This window comes from Neomonachus schauinslandi, chromosome 5 (assembly GCF_002201575.2).
Source record: "Neomonachus schauinslandi chromosome 5, ASM220157v2, whole genome shotgun sequence".
Classification (NCBI taxonomy): domain Eukaryota; kingdom Metazoa; phylum Chordata; class Mammalia; order Carnivora; family Phocidae; genus Neomonachus; species Neomonachus schauinslandi.
Window position 1 is genome coordinate 60180191 of NC_058407.1, and position 19667 is coordinate 60199857.

Sequence of the window (19667 nt, forward strand, 5' to 3'; positions counted from 1 at the left end):
CTACCCCGTTCCCTTTTTGGTCACAGATAATACAGCCATTTCCTTTTTATTCATGAAACTGAAATAGCCTGCTCGTAGCCACTAACATCACCATTTCATTTCTTTCATAGCAGTTATCTGCTATTAATCTAAAATTATTTTGTTTACTTGCTTAGTGTTTATTTCTTCCTTTTAGAGTACAAGCACTGTAAGGGTAGAAACCTTGTCACTGTTGAATTCCGGGGCCTAGAGTGTGGGGTAGGCACTGAATAAAGTATTCAGTGAATTGATGAATTTTAAGGTGTTTTGTTTTGTGTTTAAGTAGGCCCCATGCCCGGTGTGGATGGAACACAACTCGTGGCTTGAACTCACGACCCTGAGATCAAGACCTGGGCTGAGACCAAGAGTCAGATGCTTAACTGATTGAGCCACCTAGGCACCCCAGTAAATTGATGAATTTTAAAACTGACCATATTTACTTTTTGATCCACAGAGTAAATTGTGATTATTAGTTTCAAACTTTGTCCTTGTCAGATCTTTTACCAAGACTTTAAATCCCTCTTTTTTGTGCTCTTGCCTGTACTCTCTGAAGTTGTCTAGCAAAGGAATTTGATAAATGACCATAAATAATAAGAAATAGCAAGGGATCTAATGTGTATACTGATCAGTCTCTTGACTAATTGAACTTGTAAATTAAGCCATCATTCTTACCACTTACTTGGCATCTCTCATGCCAAATGACAAAAATTCCTTGACCAAACTTTAGGCAGTTTCCTGAACCTTCTTTTAGGCCCATCAGTGTACTTTCTTGTAAGATCCAGTTTTAGCAAGAATCCCTCACCATCGGTATCTGATCACCCTCATATCTGATCAGGTTCTTCATCTTTCACCATCCCCTAGGTTATGTATCATCATCCTGGCCTATCTTTTTTTTTTTTTTTTTTTTTTATTTGAGAGAGAGAGAATGAGAGAGAGCACATGAGAAGGGGGAGGGTCAGAGGGAGAAGCAGACTCCCTGCCGAGCAGGGAGCCCGATGCGGGACTCGATCCTGGGACTCCAGGATCATGACCTGAGCTGAAGGCAGTCGCTTAACCAACTGAGCCACCCAGGCGCCCCATCCTGGCCTATCTTTAGCAAGAATCTTGTTAGGTCGGTTTAGTCAGAATCCCCTTCTCCTGATGTTTCCTCTTAGTACTTTTCCATCCATTAGCCCCCACCATGGTCCTTGGCTATAAATTTCCATTTGCCCCTGATGTTTTCAGAATTGAGCCCAGTTCTGTACTGAGATCTCTTTTCCCCTATTGCAATAGTTCTGACTAAAAACTGTTTTTTTACTGCTTTAACTACTGTCCAACTCTAGTTTTTCTTTGAAGATGAGTGAAAGATTCTTTTTTTTTGCAAAGGATTATTGTCTTTTTATTTTTATGTCCACTTTGCCTGGCACTTAGTTCCTTAGTAATGTTTTTTGAATGAATGAATGATAGCTAGTCTGAACCCCTTCTAGATTTCATGAATTTTTGATATTAATGGTGCATATGCCCTTCTCATTTTTTGTACTTAGCAGTATCTGCTTTTTGTTATTAGGAACCTAAGAACAGGCCCCTGGGTGTGTTTGTACATGGCTTTTATTCCTTACTAAAGTTGGGCCATTTTATGAACAGCAATTAGTTACTAAAGAGATAATCACATTATAGCTGGGTCCAGAGAATTGACTTTGTAGTCCTCAGTGACAGACTTCATCCTCATTCTATTAAAAAAGAAGAAAGAAAAAAAAGATAGATATGCATATATATGTGTGTGTGTATATATACATGTATATATGTATATACATAGAAAATCAGTTTTCTTATTTGCACATTGACCATTTTAGGATATACTTCTGGTTTTGACAAAACTGTTTAACATAGATTTTATGAAATTATCCCAGTTATTAAAAATCAGTCTCTAAACTTTGGATTTTCTTCACTTCTCTCCCAGCATTCAGATAACTTTCTCTCTTTTGAGTAAATAGTAATTTTTATCATTTATGCATTCTGGTGACTCCCGAGTACATGAGCCTTTTCTTCTGCAGACTTGGCCTATAGGACGGCCTTTTTCTTCATCTTTGTTTTCCTGTTCTAAGATCTCCTCTGAAAGCATCTCACTTCCTCCTGGAAATGTCTCTCTTTTTTTTTTTTTTAGGATTTTATTTATTTATTTGAGAGAGAGACTGAGATAGAGAGAGCATGAGAGGGGGGAGGGTCAGAGGGAGAAGCAGACTCCCTGCCGAGCAGGGAGCCCGATGCGGGACTCAATCCCGGGACTCCAGGATCATGACCTGAGCCGAAGGCAGTCGCTTAACCAACTGAGCCACCCAGGCGCCCTGGAAATGTCTCTTAATGTGTGTATCCTTTGCCTGTCATTTATTGGTTAGTTGTGTAAAATGCTGAGTTTCATCCTGAGGAATAGATTGAGGAGTAGGTGACAGACATGAGTGTCACGCCTAGACACGTGATCTACGTGTCAAGTAGTACAGTTACAAATGGGCCATGAGTTAAATTCTAGCGAATGGCAGCATCTTTATTCAAGATTTCACCTTTGTCTCAGCCTGTTTATACTACAGAAATGTGCTGCTTTTTGTTCTTGAGAAGGCATCAGTTTGACCTCTCTCATAATTAGAGATTTGTTTTAAGTATCAAATAGAAATAAGCAATGGCATTCCTTATATGTAGCTATTGATTAAGCTGACTGGGAATTTAAAAAGATGTAAGCTGGATTTTTTTTTTTTAAAGATTTTATTTATTTATTTATTTGACAGAGAGAGAGACAGCGAGAGCAGGAACACAAGGAGGGGGAGCGGGAGAGGGAGAAGCAGACTTCCTGCTGAGCAGGGAGCCCGATGCGGGGCTCGATGCCGGGCTCGATGCGGGGCTCGATGCGGGGCTCGATCCCAGGACCCTGGGATCATGACCTGAGCCGAAGGCAGATGCTTAACGACTGAGCCACCCAGGCGCCCCTGGATTTTTTTTTTTTTAAGTAGGAGAACAGATCATTATTTATTGTTGTTATATATTTAATTCTTAAAAAAGACAAATCACCCTAAAGTGAAAAAGCAAGAATGATGGAAATGAAAAGGAGCAAGAGACTGAGGAATGATTTCAAAATAATTCTGGGTATTTAAGAAAGAGGGCCTTCTTCCTCCCATTGTGATCCTCCTTTTGGTGAAAATGGGAAAACAAAAAGCCAGTAAAGTGGGAAGGAAGCAGGAAATCCTAGTTAGTGATCGTCAGATTTGAGTATTTAAGAGCCATGAAAATGCTTGCTTCTTTTACATTTAATACTTTTCCCCCAACTTGGTTTTGCCTTTTGTTTTCTTTAGAAAATCATGATTTTTCATTTCTATTTCCTAGTAAGGATACAGTTAAATAAAATTTGGAAGCCATATATTGTGATATGATTGTACAAAACCAAGTTACATTTTGAATTTTGTGGTTGGAGGGAAACCATTCCAGAGTTTGTTCAGTCACTTCCTATGCCAGTGCTGCCCTACTGCTCAGCCAGCAAGCCCTCTTTTTCTCCTCTAACTAGGTAGAAAACAGAAAATTTAGCCTCAAATAACAGAAACAAGGTAAAAGGAAGGAGTTCCACCTGGTCCTTATGTTATGTCTGCTCTAGTCCTTGTAGTTTACTTCCTGGTTGAAAATATGCTACAGGACCTTGTTGAGATAAAATTCTCATTTCCTGATTATATTAGGAAAGCAGGGTTTGGGACTAGGAGGTGAAATTATCTTCAGCACAGCAGTTAGGGATTTTTCCAGAAATGAACTGTTTTCCAGAAATGTCCTGAATTTTCAGTCATAATGGCCATGGTCTTTGCATTTATTTACTTTTATTTACTTTATGTTTATTTTTTGCGCTATGTCATAGTTCCAGAAAGTGCTAAAAAATCATCATGTATTTAAAACAAACAAACCAGAAAACCTCTTGTCCTGGGGCTGTGTGAAGAAGAATAAAGCTCTCATTTTCCCAGTACCCAATCATCAGCTTCAGCTGGCTTCTCCTAGGAATAGAATTTATTGAAGCAATTTATCCTGGCTAAATGTGATATAAATCTGTGTATACCTATGTACATACAGGCTCTCTTCCATTACAGCAATGCTGCAGCATCAGTTTCCTTCATAGTTAGACCCTGTTCCTAGCACACTGAAAGATGACTAAGAAGCCCTTTCTGTTTTGGGGGGCACCCCACAATTTTAAACACTGATTAGTTGTGGAATTACTGATCAGAGCACCAGATATACTGGTTTCCAACCCCAGAGTGAGTCTTAAGAGAGTAGGAGAGATGCTACCTAGCTCCCCTCTGAGTTTTAAGCAGGGTTTTCTGATTACCAAATTCAGTCTAGCACTTTAACATTTTATTTTAATGCAGACCTGACTGAGGTTAACCTGATATTTTGATTTATCTCCAAGATAAAAATTTGAGTTTAGTTACAGTTCTGAAGTTGTTTCTAGGCATATTCAAATTCTAGTTCTTCCTCTTTCATCTTCCCTTGTTAATACTGTTTTCTACACCTTCCTTTCTTGTAGAAGGATGTTCGAAAATATCCTTTAGGAGTTTTTCCTATGAAGACTATTTTTGTGCCCCCCCCCCCTTTCAAAACCCTGTTTATCTTTTAGGAATATTTTTACTATGATTTGCATTTCTCATCCTTATCCATCTCCACCTCTATTTTTATTCCTAGTTGGGAAATGAGATATTTCCCCAACACATTTGTATTGGAATTAATTGTTCTTTGACAAAGAATTTCGATCAACATTTCAAGTTTAGCTTCAATACTTAAAGAACAACAACAGTATAAACCCTGTTAAATTCTTCAGAGAAATAGAGGATGGATGGTGATGCCTTTTAGTGCCATTTCTTTTTTTTTTTTTTTTTGTTTTTTTAGTGCCATTTCTTTTATCCCCTGCAGCAGCACACATCTGTTGGCTGCAACAGAGCAGCCCAAGAACTCTGGCCGAGAGCGGCACAAACAGCCGGAACATATTCACCCAGTAAACCCCCAAAGAGTCGACATTTGTTTTATTGCTGCTTTTAAAAACCTAGCCATAAATAGAATTAGAGGGGGAAGGGCACCGATATTTCTCCATTTGCCACAGACGATTGGTGGGGGGAGAAGGAGGCTCCCAGTGGGGAGAGAAGGTTTTTATTTTTATTTTTTTATTAATGAAAATCATTTCCCGTGCAGCCCAATGGGATGGGTGCTTTGTTTTCTTTGGCAATAATCTGGGATAAACAGCCCTTGCCAACAGTCTCGTAGTTTATACACCAGGGAGCCAGATTATAGCCCTGTAAAATGGAGCACCCCTCCTATAATCCCTTAATTAATTAAATGACAAATTTTGGTCTTCTCTAGTTCAGAAATATGGCTTCCGCATCGAATGTTCAGTGGATTTATTGACATGGGGAACTGCACTGATTGTAATTCAGCAGACTAGAGGAGTGTGTTATATACTGTAGAAGAAAGAGGGAAAATCTACCAAAGGTTTGAAATTCCTTCACTATTTAGGTCTCAATTTTTCTAATTAAAAGTTTCAGTTGAGGCGCAGTAGATCATATGCCACCTGTCTAATGGGTCTCCCCAAAGTAGCCTGTGTTTTAGCTTTCATAGACAGCATTCTTGGAACACCTGTTTCTAGCCTTGATATTTTTGAAGCACTTTTTTTTTTTAACTCCAGAGTATTTAACATAACTTTTCCCCCTGCCTCCCCCTCCTCAGCTCCGCTCTGCTATATGAAATATGGGAGACGACAGACCATTTGTGTGCAATGCCCCGGGCTGTGGACAGGTACGTTTACAATATACTTTATTGTGAATGTCTCGTTGTGAATCAAAGTGGCTGTTTTATCACTAAGGCAAAGAGTTTAAAGCCGGTATTTTACGTGATCACTGGAGGTAATCAGATCAGAGGATTTGCAGTGTGTAAATCCATGTTATGAGGAAGTGTAGGCACTCTACCGTAATGAAATCTGCCTTGCTCTCTTTCATATTGTTATTCTACCAGTGTTTGTTTCCCAACACACAGTGTTGAGGAATACATGTTGCTCTCTCCTGCTTTCTAAAGCTATCCATCTAAATATAAAACAAGTTTAGAAATATCTTTTCCTCAGCCTTCGTGGATATAAAAGTGTGCTTAACATATTTAGAGTAGGCAGCTGAGAATGTACCCGTTCATCGTGAACCCCAATTTGTTGGAGTCTATTGGATTTTTTACATAAGAAAAAAGTTTCTTTGGACTGTGGATCCAGAAAATCGTTGGTAGGTAAGGCAGATATCTTTCTATCTAGGAAATACAAATCCAGCGTAGAACCTGAGATCTCACAGCAGTATATAAACTACAAGATTTCTCAACCATCTTCCCTTTCTGACACCATGAAATGCCTTGTTGTGTGTCAGCTGCCATGTTATTGTTTGCATATGTGTACATTATGTGTCAGATATTTTTCATTATATGCTTTTTTAATAAAGTAATTTTGTTGAAACTGCCTTTTTACACCCCCCCCTCCATTTTGTACCTTCTTAACTCTTCTTCCTAGACCCTCCCCTACTGCCATGTTCCACAAACGATGAAGAAAAGCATACAAAGGAAGTTTTATCAGCCTTCATGAATTGATTTTATGGAACTGAGGGTTGAGTTTCTGTTCAGTTAGGAATATGCCATTTGACTGCCCAGTGACACTTACTGGTGGTATGTGAAATTGCAGACTAGTTCTATTAAACATTGTAAATACTTAAGCAGAAAGAAGAGAGTTAAGTTCCAGAGATTCCTAAGAATTGGAATTTGAGAGGTGAATGAGATGAGAGTAGTGACAAGGAATAAGCAGAAGGAGGATTCCAAATTCCAGTAAACACTGAAAATTTCAGAAAAGTCTAAAAAAGCCATTGCATTCTGAAGTACTCAGCATTGTAGGGTATATTTCCTTTCTTGTCAGAATTTTCAACGTTATTGTTGACTGTTTCCCCCCATGTGATTTGTGTTTTATTTTACAATAGAAGCCGCTTGGGAAATTAGGGTAAATTTGTTTCATTTTTCAGACAGCTGTATTAGAATACATATCTGAACTTGATCCCTCCAAATTTTTGTGTGTAGATTTGTTGATAATACTATTTACTGTGATTTCCATAATTGATACCTGGGACCCTTTTCACTTATCTCCATTTTAAAATCTGCATTTTGGGTGAAAAGATTTATTTTTCTCATACTTATATTTATTTTTCTTCATTTACTGTTTAAGCTTCTCAGTGCCCCTCTTATGTTTTATGCCTAAAACCACCTAGACAAGGACTTAAAGAAATTAAAATGGATTATAAAATTAAAGGAATAAACCGGGAAAGCATCTCTTAAGCTCCCTGAGGAAGAAAGGTATAAATGGGTTTCTTTAGGCCCTCTCATCAGAAAAGAGTAATTTTCACTGAAATTTGTGAGATCCCAGAGGATTTTGTGTTTGTTTCTTTTTGTTTTGCATTTTTTGGACTAGAGGTGGTAAAAACAGTAGGGCCTTTTTACTTTGGTTCCTTTTGTATTGTTGGATACTGTTTATCATAAGCTTCTTCCTTCCCCTACTTCTTCCTCCCATTTCTGAATTGTTTGCTGGTGTTTTGGTTGTTCAGATTCCTTACAACCTCTAGTGTTGGTCCTGAAGGCTTTTCTCCCCCTCAGCGGATATGGAACTCAGGGAGATTGCTACCTTCTTTTGGATTCAAGTTACTTGTTTCATAGAAAAGGATTGAAAGTAGCATCATTCATTCGTCCCTTTTCCTCCTTTGCATGTCAGGACTTTATGGTCAGGTAAAAATTGTAGTTCTTTAGTTATATTTAGTCACCTTCCAAGTTTCTCCCAATATCTAGTGACAATTAACTCTAAAGTGGGATCTCTACAAGATTTACTTTACTGTGATTGCTTTCCATTATATGAAATAGTAGAAATCTGGCAGGGAAGATAAATTTGGGAAAGCAAAACTACCCTTGGCCTGTCATCCAGCTTTCTTATATCCCTTGAAAATGGTTTCATCCTGGAGCCACTTGAGGCCTTCAAGCTATTTATGATCCACTGTCATTGATTCAAAATTTTTATTCCAGACACGGTAGAATAATTTTTTTAAAAAGCTACGTAAATCCCAGTAGTGGTAATAAGGACCATGATAATTTTTACAAGACATGGTTTAGAACTTATTGCCGTAGAAGCCTCAAAAATCAGTGGTTTCTACCACTTAGAGGAAGAAGGAATGAAAGCAAATTAGAATTCAAGAGACTGATCCTTAAAAAAACCAACCAGCAGAGAAAAAGTATAGGAATCTTGCATTATTTCAGTATCTGTTCTCTGCTCAGACTTTACCCTATGTACCCCTAAACTCAGAAATCATCTTACGCCTTAATATTAAGGGAAGGTGAAAGGAAAATTCACCTAAAATAGACTAGTGGATTATGCTGTCCACCATATAATCAAAACCACAGGGCTTTCAATGGATACGTAAACATGTTTTGGTTGCTAGGTCTTTAATGGCTGTTATTTTTGGATTCTGTTCATGATCTACTTCCCAACAGTAAGTCTGATGTGACACAGCTGAATTCTAAATATGCTGCATGCACTTTTTTAAAAGAAAGATGGCTGCTGAACGTTGTATTCTTTGCATTCTTATCTGAAAAGACAGATGATAGGGTGTTTTGAGCCCTCTCATCCCTATTCTCCTGTTGAGACCCTGTTTCTCTTGAGGCCTCATCACTCTCATGAAGAGGAACTTAGGGAAAGCAATATTCTTGCTAATACCTCTCTATGGAATGTGGTAGCAGGAATAGTTAATAGAGCTGCCTCCAGAGAATGGGTTAACGTTGTTAAGGCAACAGTACCCCAGATACCCTGTGGCAAAGGGTTGGGTTGAATTTGAGTGGTTTGGGTTTTTGAAATGTTTATAAGATAGCATCTAATTAAAACCATTGTGACTATAAAATGGCTTTCCTTCTGTGTTATTAAAATTAGTTTGGTGCTGAATTTAGGTAGTCTTTTGTTTTTGATGCTTTGGGGAACATTTTTATTTAAAGGTGGATTGTAAAATTGTTCTGTTGTTTGTGGAAACAGGAAAAACTATAGTTGACCCTTGACCAATGGAAGGATTAGGAGCACACGGGGGAGTTAAAAATCTGCATATAACTTTTGACTCCCCAAAAACTTAACTACTAATAGCCTACTGTTGACCTGAAGCCTTACCAATAAAACATAAACAGTTGATTAACCCATATTTTGTGTGTTATATGTACTATATACTGTATTCTCACTTTGGAGTAAGCCAGAGAAAAGAAAACGTTAAGAAAATTGTAAGGAAGAGGGCGCCTGGGTGGCTCAGTTGGTTAAGCGACTGCCTTCAGCTCAGGTCATGATCCTGGAGTCCCAGGATCGAGTCCCACATCGGGCTCCCTGCTCAGCAGGGGGTCTGCTTCTCCCTCTGCCCTCTTCCCTCTCGTGCTCTCTGTCTCTCATTCTCTCTCTCTCTCAAATAAATAAATAAAATCTTTAAAAAAAAAAAAGAAAGAAAATTGTAAGGAAGAGAAAATTTATGGTACTGTGCTATATTTATCAAAAAAAAAAAAAATCCACGTATAGGTGGACCTATGCAGTTCAAACCCATGTTGTTCAAGGGTCAACTGGTCTATGTTTCGACAGTAATCTTGAATTTGTAAATGCGGTTAGATAACTTACCTTTTGGACACTTTTTGCCCAGTTTTTATTACTAGGAGTCAACAAATTCCATATTCCTGTACCTCCCTCTCGGGAACATGACACTGTTTTGCAGTACAAATCATGCAGATTTAAGTAGTCCTTCTGGTTACCATAACTAAGCCTTTGAGCAGAAGCTGATCATATAAGCTTATTACCTAGAATATCTGTTTCTTTAAGAGCAGGAACACAGTTCCTCTGAGGAGATACTTCTAATGAACAGGATCACCCCATCATTAGCCATTGAGGAAGGTTTTGGTCATAACCACTCTGTATCCACTCTGTCCTTTTAAGAAAAAACCCTTTGATTGTTTCTCTGTCCAGTGTGACCTGAGGGGCTGTTAACTCTTTTTTTTCTCCCTAAGGATATCCACTACTGGATCTTTTCTTTTCCCAGAGGACATTTAGGTACAGGTTGAAGTTCTGCTCATATCTATCTGAGACGTGAAACACATAACTAGCTCATAGACCTCCAGGGCCTGCTTTCCCTTTCTGAGGCCAAGAATAGCAGTAGAGCTCTAGTTGTGGTGGGTTTGAGGGCAGCTTCTTGTACCTCCTTATCTTGTCATATAATAGGAATAATGTTTATGGTGCTGTAGTCCTGGCTTCACTTGGCATTTAACCAACCTCCAGTGCTGTTTATTGCTTCGTATCCTCTGCCTCCATGAACATTATCCCTTAAATCTCTATTGCTTTGTAGTATATGAGGCAACAAATAGCTTCTATGATTGGTTAAATGCTGGCATGCTACAAAGGTATATGTTTTATTGCCTATGTAACACAAGTCTATAGAGATTTTTTTCTGTTATCCCAGCCCTCCCTTTAAGTGGGCCATACTGGTACTATGGGACTCTGGATTTTTAATTCTGTCCCTTTGGCAAGTTTCCCTCTTACCTGGCATTAGCACAAAAGAAAAGAAGGAAGAATGCGTTGGTGCCGATGACTAATTCTTTATGTCAAGAGAGCATCTTGAATTAGAGAATAACCAGGAAGAAATGGCTCTGATAGGTAAATGCCATTTATGGTGGTGTATGCCATCTTTACACGCTTCGACAGGTGAGGGCAATTTCAGGCAAACAAATAAGCCTTTCTTCCTCACCCCCTGCGAAGAGTTTAAAAAAATTCAAATTTTTATTTAATAATTCATATTTCATTCAATAATTCATCCAGTTCCCATCTGGTAAGAGTGCCTGCATGCTGTCAGGCAGCTGAAAATACACTGCATTATACACAATTAGGCCAAATGCTAACCTTGTTTTTTGTAATAATATGTTGATTTTGCAGTAACTTTCAGTCCATTCAGAGTATGTACAGTTTTATGAACCCTTGTGATGGAAGTAGACCACTGTTATGCATCGTGTGGACAGAATTGGGACTAAGATTTTAAAAAATGTAAATGTATTAAGAGCAAGGAATTAAACCTGTTTTTAATGTCCGATCTGGCACTCTTGACACTTGCCTTTAGAAACATGTGGTTGGTGATTTTAGCTTTTTATGTTACCGTTATTATTATGTTACTAAGAACATAGTAGATTAAAAGCATCCCTGCCCCAGTCTGCCGAGGAGTGAGGATGGCGGGGGGGGGGGGGAGGCGGGGAGGCTGTATGAACCTAATTAGAGCTATACCCAAGAAATTAAGATGAAATTTTTCATTTATTCACCCTTGTTTTCCTTGGGTATGACTTAATATTTGGAATGGGAGCCCAGAAACTGTTCTCAGAGCATTCCTGGTAGGAAAAAAAAAATCCTGTATCTTTGTATCTCAGTTCTTCCTAACTCAGGAGAGAGGCTGTTTCCTAGTCCCTTCTTTTATAAAATGCCGAATTAATAAAGTGCCTTCTGGATCTGAGAGCCTGTCCTTCATTAGTCCCTCTTTTGCCTCCCCTGCAAAACCACATATAGCTAGGTTGTTAACTTACAATATATTGTCATCATTATGTAGAATTCATCGTTCTCTTATCAAATACTCTTCCAGCTAATGCGGCAGATTGAAGAACAGCCGATGTGTTCCCTCTTTCTGGTTAGCGTGTTTCTTTAATGCAGATTGACTTGCTCAGCAGTCGCATTTTGTCTGAAGCTCTTGTTAGGGCCTGCTCTGTATGTGGATTCATAACACATCTGTGTGTACATCTACAGTGCTGTATAAATAATAATAAGTAATCACCAGATGGCCTATAACTGCTCCTCTGGACCCGCTGGGTCTTTTGAAGCTGTTAGTAAAGTCTTCTGGCGTTTTGCTGGGGAAAACTTGTCATAGATTTATTTCTAAAAAAATTCAAACTCACAACTGGGTGTTTAGGACTAGATATTGCTGTCTGTGTTGTAAATATTTAACAGGCTTTGTACAATGACAAGTAAAAGCGCCATTACTAACCACACACAGTGGCTATGGAGCTCTTCTTCCCTCCCGGCCATTTAGAAAGGAAACAAAATGCCGATAAATTGTGCATTATGAACAAGGTGTAAGTGATGCTCTCTGGAAGCTCTTTCATAGGAGAGGAAAGAGAACTTCAATGTTCTGTCAAAGGATGTAACCGGACAAACTTAAGCTTTTTAGCCATATGCTGGTGACTTATATTAAAACACAGTGTCCTTTTTAAATTGGCTTTACAGTATAAGGGAAGCCCCTTCATTTGGAGTTAGGGAAGAGCCAGGTTTTGATCTTAATTGAGTCTCTATAACCAAATGATAAACCCCTTTGAAAGGGTTACAGTTGCAAACATTAGTAAACACTTAGCTAAATTTCACTTAGCCAGATCTTTAGACTTTTGGTTTTGTCTAAAAATTTAAGATATTTATTGTTTGCCAGTGTTATTTATAACGCAGAATGTCTTTATTTTTGTCCTCTTTTCATTTGTTTTTGTAAAAGGGGTTATATGTTTTGTTTTTTGGGAAAAAAATCTTATTCTGATTTTCTGCTTATAATTTTCTGTGCTATATTTTGCTATTACTACTGCCCATGCTCCAGTTCCTGTTCCAGGGTATTTGCTCAGTACAGCAATGAATATTTTTAAAAATCAAAATAGAACTGATTATCTCTAAATTTTAGTGTTTTAAAATAGTTGTTTATTATAAGATGAAAAAGATTTCAAACAAATGGCATATCTTAACTCTCAAGCCTAGTTTTCTTTTGTCTGTTGAGGGTTGAATCTATTTAACCATAGAGGGACTGTCCTATAAATCATAGCATGTGGCTGTTACTTTTGACTTAGGATATGTAGAGAGCTTTTCTCTTTCAAAATCTCATCTTGAAGAAATGACATACAAATTGTGAGGGAGAAATGCTGCTATTAATAGTTTATTGTCGCTAGAATTTGCTTTTAAATCCGTCAAAAATTATCAGTTGAAGGATAAGATTTCAAGAAGGAAAACATTGTGGAGAAAAGATGGAAGGTTTGGGGTTTATCTCTTTTTTTTTTTTTTTTTAAGATTTTTTTAAAATTTATTTGACAGAGAGAGACACAGTGAGAGAGGGAACACAAGCCAGTGAGTGGGAGAGGGGGAAGCAGGCTTCCCTCTGAGCAGGGAGCCTGATACGGGGCTCAATCCCAGGACCCTGGGATCATGACCTGAGCCGAAGGCAGACGCTTAACAACTGAGCCAAACAGGCGCCCCTGGGGTTTATCTCTTTGTAATTGTGTTTTTACTTTGAAATTTCTTTGTGCAGTGAAATACACCACCTAAGATTGTGCTTTGGTAAGAATCTGGACTATTTGCAATCGCCATGTGAAAGTACAGAGAGAAATGAGAATGAATTTTGAAATTAGCCCATTCCCAGTCTGGCACACCATGTGCCCTGTGTGGCTGCTGATTCTGCCAGCAGATTGAAGAGCCGAACCAACTTCTGCTCTAAAGACCAAAATTGCCAGCCATCATTCCAGCTTTTAAATCTCCTTGCTCACATCGATGATGTCAGATTTTGAGCAAACATAGTTCTGTCTTTAGATCCCAGGTGGAAGTTGCAAGTCCCTGGGTTGAAGGAAAGAGTTCTTCCTTTTTGCCTTTGAAAAACTTAGGTAGCTCTGCAGGGAAAGTCAGCAGAATAAATCTGCAGTCTTGCCGTGTCCTTTGAGTCATTGTGGAAAGCTGAGTGCTCTGTTCGGCATTCGGCAGATTGGCTGTCAGAATTGCAGCTCCGCTTATCAAAGACGTAGTCTCTTGAAGAGCCATTTATGTTATTCCAGAGAGAAATCATCCTGTGGCAAAAGGAACACCTCCTTTCTCCTCCCAAGGGTCAGATCTGCTTTTGATACTAGGCAATTATCCCTTGATTTTCCTGAAAAATGCCTCAATTTACCATAAAGATTGGCACCAGCACAGGTTGCAGACTTGGTTACAATGACAAGCTCTGATTTCTTAGCCACAGGGAGAGGCATCAGGGTGACACTTGTAAGTATGCCAGAGGCTTAATGGTGGTAATTTTTCTGCCAGGTATCTCAGTACCCCTTATAAGCTTCTCTTTCTCTGAGGGAGGTAATATTTGCTTTAGTTTTTTTGCACACCAGTCACTATAAAAATGATGTGAGAATTGTCTCTCTCTCTCCTTCCCTCACTTCCTCAAGCCTCTTTCCTTGTCTTTAGTTATCATCCTGTCTAGTTTGTGATTAAGCGCTATAGTCTCATTTTTTACTGTTTGCCTTCTTCTTGTACCGCTTATCTTGGTTCTTATTAGTCATTGTACCTGGTGGGGATTATTAACCAGTGTTTCCTCTAATTAAAAATAATACACTGTTCTTTATATCAGTTTTACACTTACAGAAAAATTGAGTGGAGGGTTGCCTAGGTGGCTCAGTCGGTTAAGCATCTGCCTTCGGCTCAGGTCATGGTCCTGGGTCCTGGGATCGAGCCCCGCTTTGGGCTCCCTGCTCAACGGGGAGTCTGCTTCTCCCTCTCCCTCTGCCCATCTCCCTCGCTTGTGCTCTCTCTTTCAAGTAAATAAATAAAATCTTAAAAGTTGAGTAGAAAGTTCTGAGAGTTCCCATATACCCTCCTTATTCTCCCCTGCTACTTTATCTTGTTTTTTTAAGGATTTTGTTAGTTAGTTTGTTTGTTTATGAGCGCACAAGCAGGGGGAGCAGCAGAGGGAGAGGGAGAAGCAAGTTTCCCACTGAGCAGGGACCCTGATGCGGGGGTTGATCCCCAGGGTGCTGGGATCATGACCTGAGCTGAAGGCAGACGTTTAACAGACTGAGCCACCCAGGCGCCCCCCCCTGCTATTGTATCTTATGTTAGTGTGGTACATTTGTTATAACTGATGAGCCAATATTGATACATTAATATAACTGAAGTCCATAAGCTACATTAGGGTTTAATCTTTGTTGTACATTCTGTGGGTCTTTTTTTTTTTTTTAAGATTTTATTTATTCATTTGATAGAGACAGCAAGAGAGGGAACACAAGCAGGGGGAGTAGGAGAGGGAGAAGCAGGCTTCCCGCCTAGCAGAGAGCCTGATGCGGGGCTTGATCCCAGGACCCTGGGATCATGACCTGAGCTGAAGGCAGACGCTTAACGACTGAGCCACCCAGGCACCCCCATTCTATGGGTCTTGACAAGTGTATAATAACATGTACCCACCATTATTGTATCATATAGAATAGTTTCACTGCTCTAAAAAATCCTGTGTTCCACTTACTCATCCCTCCCCACTCCTACCCCCAACACTTGGTAACCACTGATCTTTTTTTATATATATATATATTTAAGATGTATTTATTTGAGAGAGAGTGTGAGTGGGGGGAGGGGCAGAGGGAGAGAGAGAATCCCAAGCCGACTCCCTACTGAGTGCAGAGTCCTATGCAGGGCCCAATCTCACAGCCCTGAGATTATGACCTGAGCTTAAATCAAGAGTTGGATGCTTAACCTACTGAGCCACCCAGGCACCCCACCACTGATCTTTTTACTGTCTCCATAGTTTGCCTTTTCCAGAACGTCATATAGTTAGAATCATGCAGTCCTCTAATTCTTTAAAGTTGTGAGCAGATAACCATGTGATTAGGAATAGCTGGAGAAAGGGGGAGAGAAAATTAAACATGTAAGGTCACAGCTCCAAGGTCCCTCTAAAAGTCCCAAGAATCCCTCCAGGGATATTAAGGTGGCAGCTTTTCTTGTCTTCTGGGAGTCTCTCTGATGTTAAAAGATTTGGCTTGCCTAGAGACAGTTTTACCTGTTCTAGGTGTTGGGAGCAAGGGTAGGATGAATATTGAATGGGCTATATCTGGGGAGTGAAGGTATTAGAGCTGAGCAAAGCAAGAAGTAGAGCCCATGATCCCTTTTCCTTTGATGAGGTTGGGTACAATAAAGTGTCCTTTCCATTCCTCCCATCGTCAGCCTTATATGTGACTGAAAAAAGTCAGTGCAATTTAAAGGTAAGGAAGAAAGATTCCCTATCTTAAAGTAATTCTCTGTACTTCTACATTAAAGATTCATGTAAACTAATAAGTTGCTAGAAAAGTATTGGAGCTGTCATTCACACTTTAGTATAAATCAGCTTATCCACAGATGTAATATTGGCTACATAAAGGAGTAGAAGTTTGTATTTGGGTTAGGGGATAGTAGATGAGGACTGGCTTAGGTGAAATGGTTCCTGAGCAAAGGAGACATGGCAACTTATGAGGATGTCAAAGATAAACAAATTTATTTCTTAGTTTTGTATTGGGCTATTTCAACTTCCTTCTATTAGAAGCTAGTTGAGAGGTACAAATCTTAAGAAGGGCCCTAATAAACGCTGGAAGCAACTTAATTCTTTTTGGATAGAAAGATATTTCCTCTTTTTCCTGCCCTGGAAAATTTATATTGATAAAATATGAGGGAAGGAGAGTGAACTGATTTCTCTAGTTCTAGGATTCAAGCTTCCTATCTACTTAGAATTCTAACTCCCTAGTATTGGGTAAGATTTCTTTTCATAGAGATAGTCATTCGTCACCTTCTAGACTTGGGTCCAGTCTTGGCCTCAAAGCTAATTTAGTTTACCTCTTGTTGAGCTGAATTGACTCTGGTAAAATGAACATTAGCCTACAGAAGGCTCTATAACATGATGTTCAGGATTAATATCAATTAGTGCAGACCAACAGCTCAGGTATACATACATACACATACAACTTAGAGGAAATGTTATGTTAATATAATGTGAAAAATTATATTCCACCCAATGATCAGATGGGGGGAATGGGAGAGAACAAAATACAAAGAAAATTGTTTAACTTTATTAATGGAATAATAACAGCAACAGCAGTAATACAACAGCTAACTGAGCTCTTATGTACTGTACAAAAGTGCTTTATAGATACTATTTTATTTAATCCTAGAAATCCCCTGAGGGAGGGTATAATATTATCCCTGTTGTACAGATGAGAAAGCTAAGGCTCAGAGAGACTGAATTAACTTGCACAAGGCCACACAATATTTTGTGATGGAGCTATTACGCAAACCCAGATAGATTCCAGATTAGCACTCTTAACTACTAGGCTAAATTGGTTTCTTACTATTCTCCCTATACATGTAAATATTCTCATCTAGCATAGGGGGTAAAAAAAAGTAAGTAGTTTTTTGGTAAATGGTCCCAGTGCAATCAGTTAAGTAAGTCCTGGCTACAGTTTATTACTGATCTAGGCACTTGGCTGCTATACCAGAGAGAGCTGGATCTATAACTGAGCTTGACCTGTACAAAAAGATAAGAATTCTTACTCACATGAAGGGACCTCTCTGCAACTGCCTCAGCCTTAATCTGGAATGGTTTTTTATCTGCCTGGGAATGCTGCTGAGATGTGGCTAGCTCTCTCTGAGGTAAACAAACCCTTTTGTAGCAGGGACATGATTTTAAGATGAGAAAGAAAATGAATTCTTGACCAACCAGAAAGGTAGACAGAACCAGAAAACTGGGACCTAAAAATCTTGACTTTAGCATCCTCCACTCATAGGCCCAAAGAAGCATTGTGGTGTCATCTTTGTGAATTCTAGACTGGGTTACTTCCTGATTCACATTCCCTTCTTCCCATTCTTAGTTTTATGCCTGTAAGCCCCCAGATGCAAATGGTATCTTGCTTTGTGTAGAGTCACGTAGTAGTGGGGCTTTGGTTATTAGTGTCTGCCATACTGTTTATTAACAAGAGGACATATAGCTAAGGTGGGATTAGGGTATGGCTAGAAGTTGGTTAACGGTGTAGTGAGATGTGTATTCTGCCTGGTGATTGCTAGCTTGTTTATCCCCTGAAGTTCTGAGCGTACAACTGCGTGGAAGGTCTTACCTGTTGAATAATAAAATTCTTCTCTACTCAGATCTTACATCCTCTTCTTTGATTTGATAGCACTTCCACATGTCTGGTCTTCCTTTTCCCTTGTGGTGTATTAATGCTGTGGACCTCTCATTTATCATTAGAAGTGAAAATCTGTGGCTTAATAGATATATGGAAATATTTACGTGAAATAATTTGTGATAAAAATATGTGGAAGTACACAGGATTGAAAGAGATTGGAGAGTCTCGTGGTTGATATTTATAGTACAAGTGTTCTTTGTATGTTTTGTCTGTCTTTATATTTTATTGCATGGCTGCTTAAAATATATATTTTCCTTCTTGATTCTGATAATGATTCATTGTATAACTGTGGACTATGTGAAACTAACTGCATTCAACTGCAGGAAATATCTGACTGAAGTCTTGTCTTTTCTACCTCTGACCAAGAAGTTAAATTCTTGGCTTCAGAGCTGAGAACGCCTTATTGGGCAAGGTCACAGACTACCAAAGTGATCACTCTAGGTGTCAGAGATCCCATTTGTTTATTTTGCTGGGTGCCTCTGACACCAGTTAGTTGTGCGTATGCATGCATGTCCGTGTGTGTGTGTGTGTGTGTGTGTCTCTCTCTCTCTTTCTCTCCTGCCACGACGTCTTATAAAACTGTAACTGCAGAGAAAAGGTGATTCAAAGCAGCAACCTATCAGAGACTACAAGCTTGACTTATAAGAGGTTATCAGATAGATATTGGCAGCTTAATAGGGTGGATGATTTTTTTTTTTTAAGGCCTGCATTTTTTTTAATTTAAACAGTTTTTTTTTACTTTTTAAAGGTTTTATTTATTTGATAGAGAGAAAGCACAAGCGGGCGGGGAGCGGCAGGCAGACGGAGAGGAAGAAGCAGGCTCCCAGCTGAGCAAGGAGCCCGACATGGGGCTTGATCCCAGGACTCTGGGATGATACCTGAGCCTAAGGCAAACACTTAACCGACTGAGCCACCCAAGGCCTGCATTTTAATACTAAACCTCAGTTACCTCCTTTTTGTGTCTCTGTTCTCAAGATCACTGACCAGGGAAAAAAAACAAAAACCAAGTAACAAATCCTTTTACTGGCATGAGTTATTTGAATCAAGTGAAAAGAGTTTTCACTGGAGTTGTAAAGATCTCAGGTGTGGCGTATAGGTGGACTTTGCTCTAGAATACCAGAGTGAGGGGCACCTGGGCGACCCAGTCAGTTAAGCATCCGACTCTTGATTTCAGCTCAGGTCATGATCTCAGAGTCCTGAGATCAAGCCCCACATCAGGCTCAGTGCAGAGTCTGCTTGGGATTCTCTCTCTCTCCTTCTCCCTCTGCCCCTCTCCCCGTTCCTGCTCTCTCTCTCTCTCTCAAATAAATAAATAAAATCTTTAGAATACCAGAGTGAGCAGATAGTATTACAGACACTTGTCACTTCAGTGAGCATCGTTTTTTTACACGGTGACAATCTGTGTACATTAATTTTTTATACTGTTAATATGTTCATAACATCAGACATTTGTCATTTTACTTCAGTTTCAGGTATTTCTTAGGACTGAGGAAGAGACTCTAGTACACTTAGGCTGTATTGGGAGGGGACAATAAAAGTAGTTACTCTAAAATTTTCAGGGGTCTAGGTGTCTAAGTTTGTTTTTTTTTTTTTTTTTTTTTTTTTTAAAAGTTTTTTTTTTTTTT

At 39.1% G+C, this 19667-nt stretch overlaps 1 protein-coding gene across 2 annotated transcripts in view; it reads left to right on the top strand.

Moving 5' to 3' along the window:
* LOC110577398 (cyclic AMP-dependent transcription factor ATF-7) overlaps positions 1–19667 on the top strand; it is a 90275-nt gene that overhangs the window by 15598 nt on the left and 55010 nt on the right. Inside the window, exon 2 of one of the 2 annotated variants that reach the window (XM_021686721.2) lies at positions 5737–5805. In XM_021686721.2, coding sequence (XP_021542396.1) covers positions 5758–5805 — 48 coding nt within the window. In that variant the 5' untranslated portion in view covers positions 5737–5757. Of the gene's footprint in view, positions 1–5735; positions 5806–19667 lie in introns of those variants that run through there. The other variant, XM_044915391.1, reaches the window with a different exon arrangement.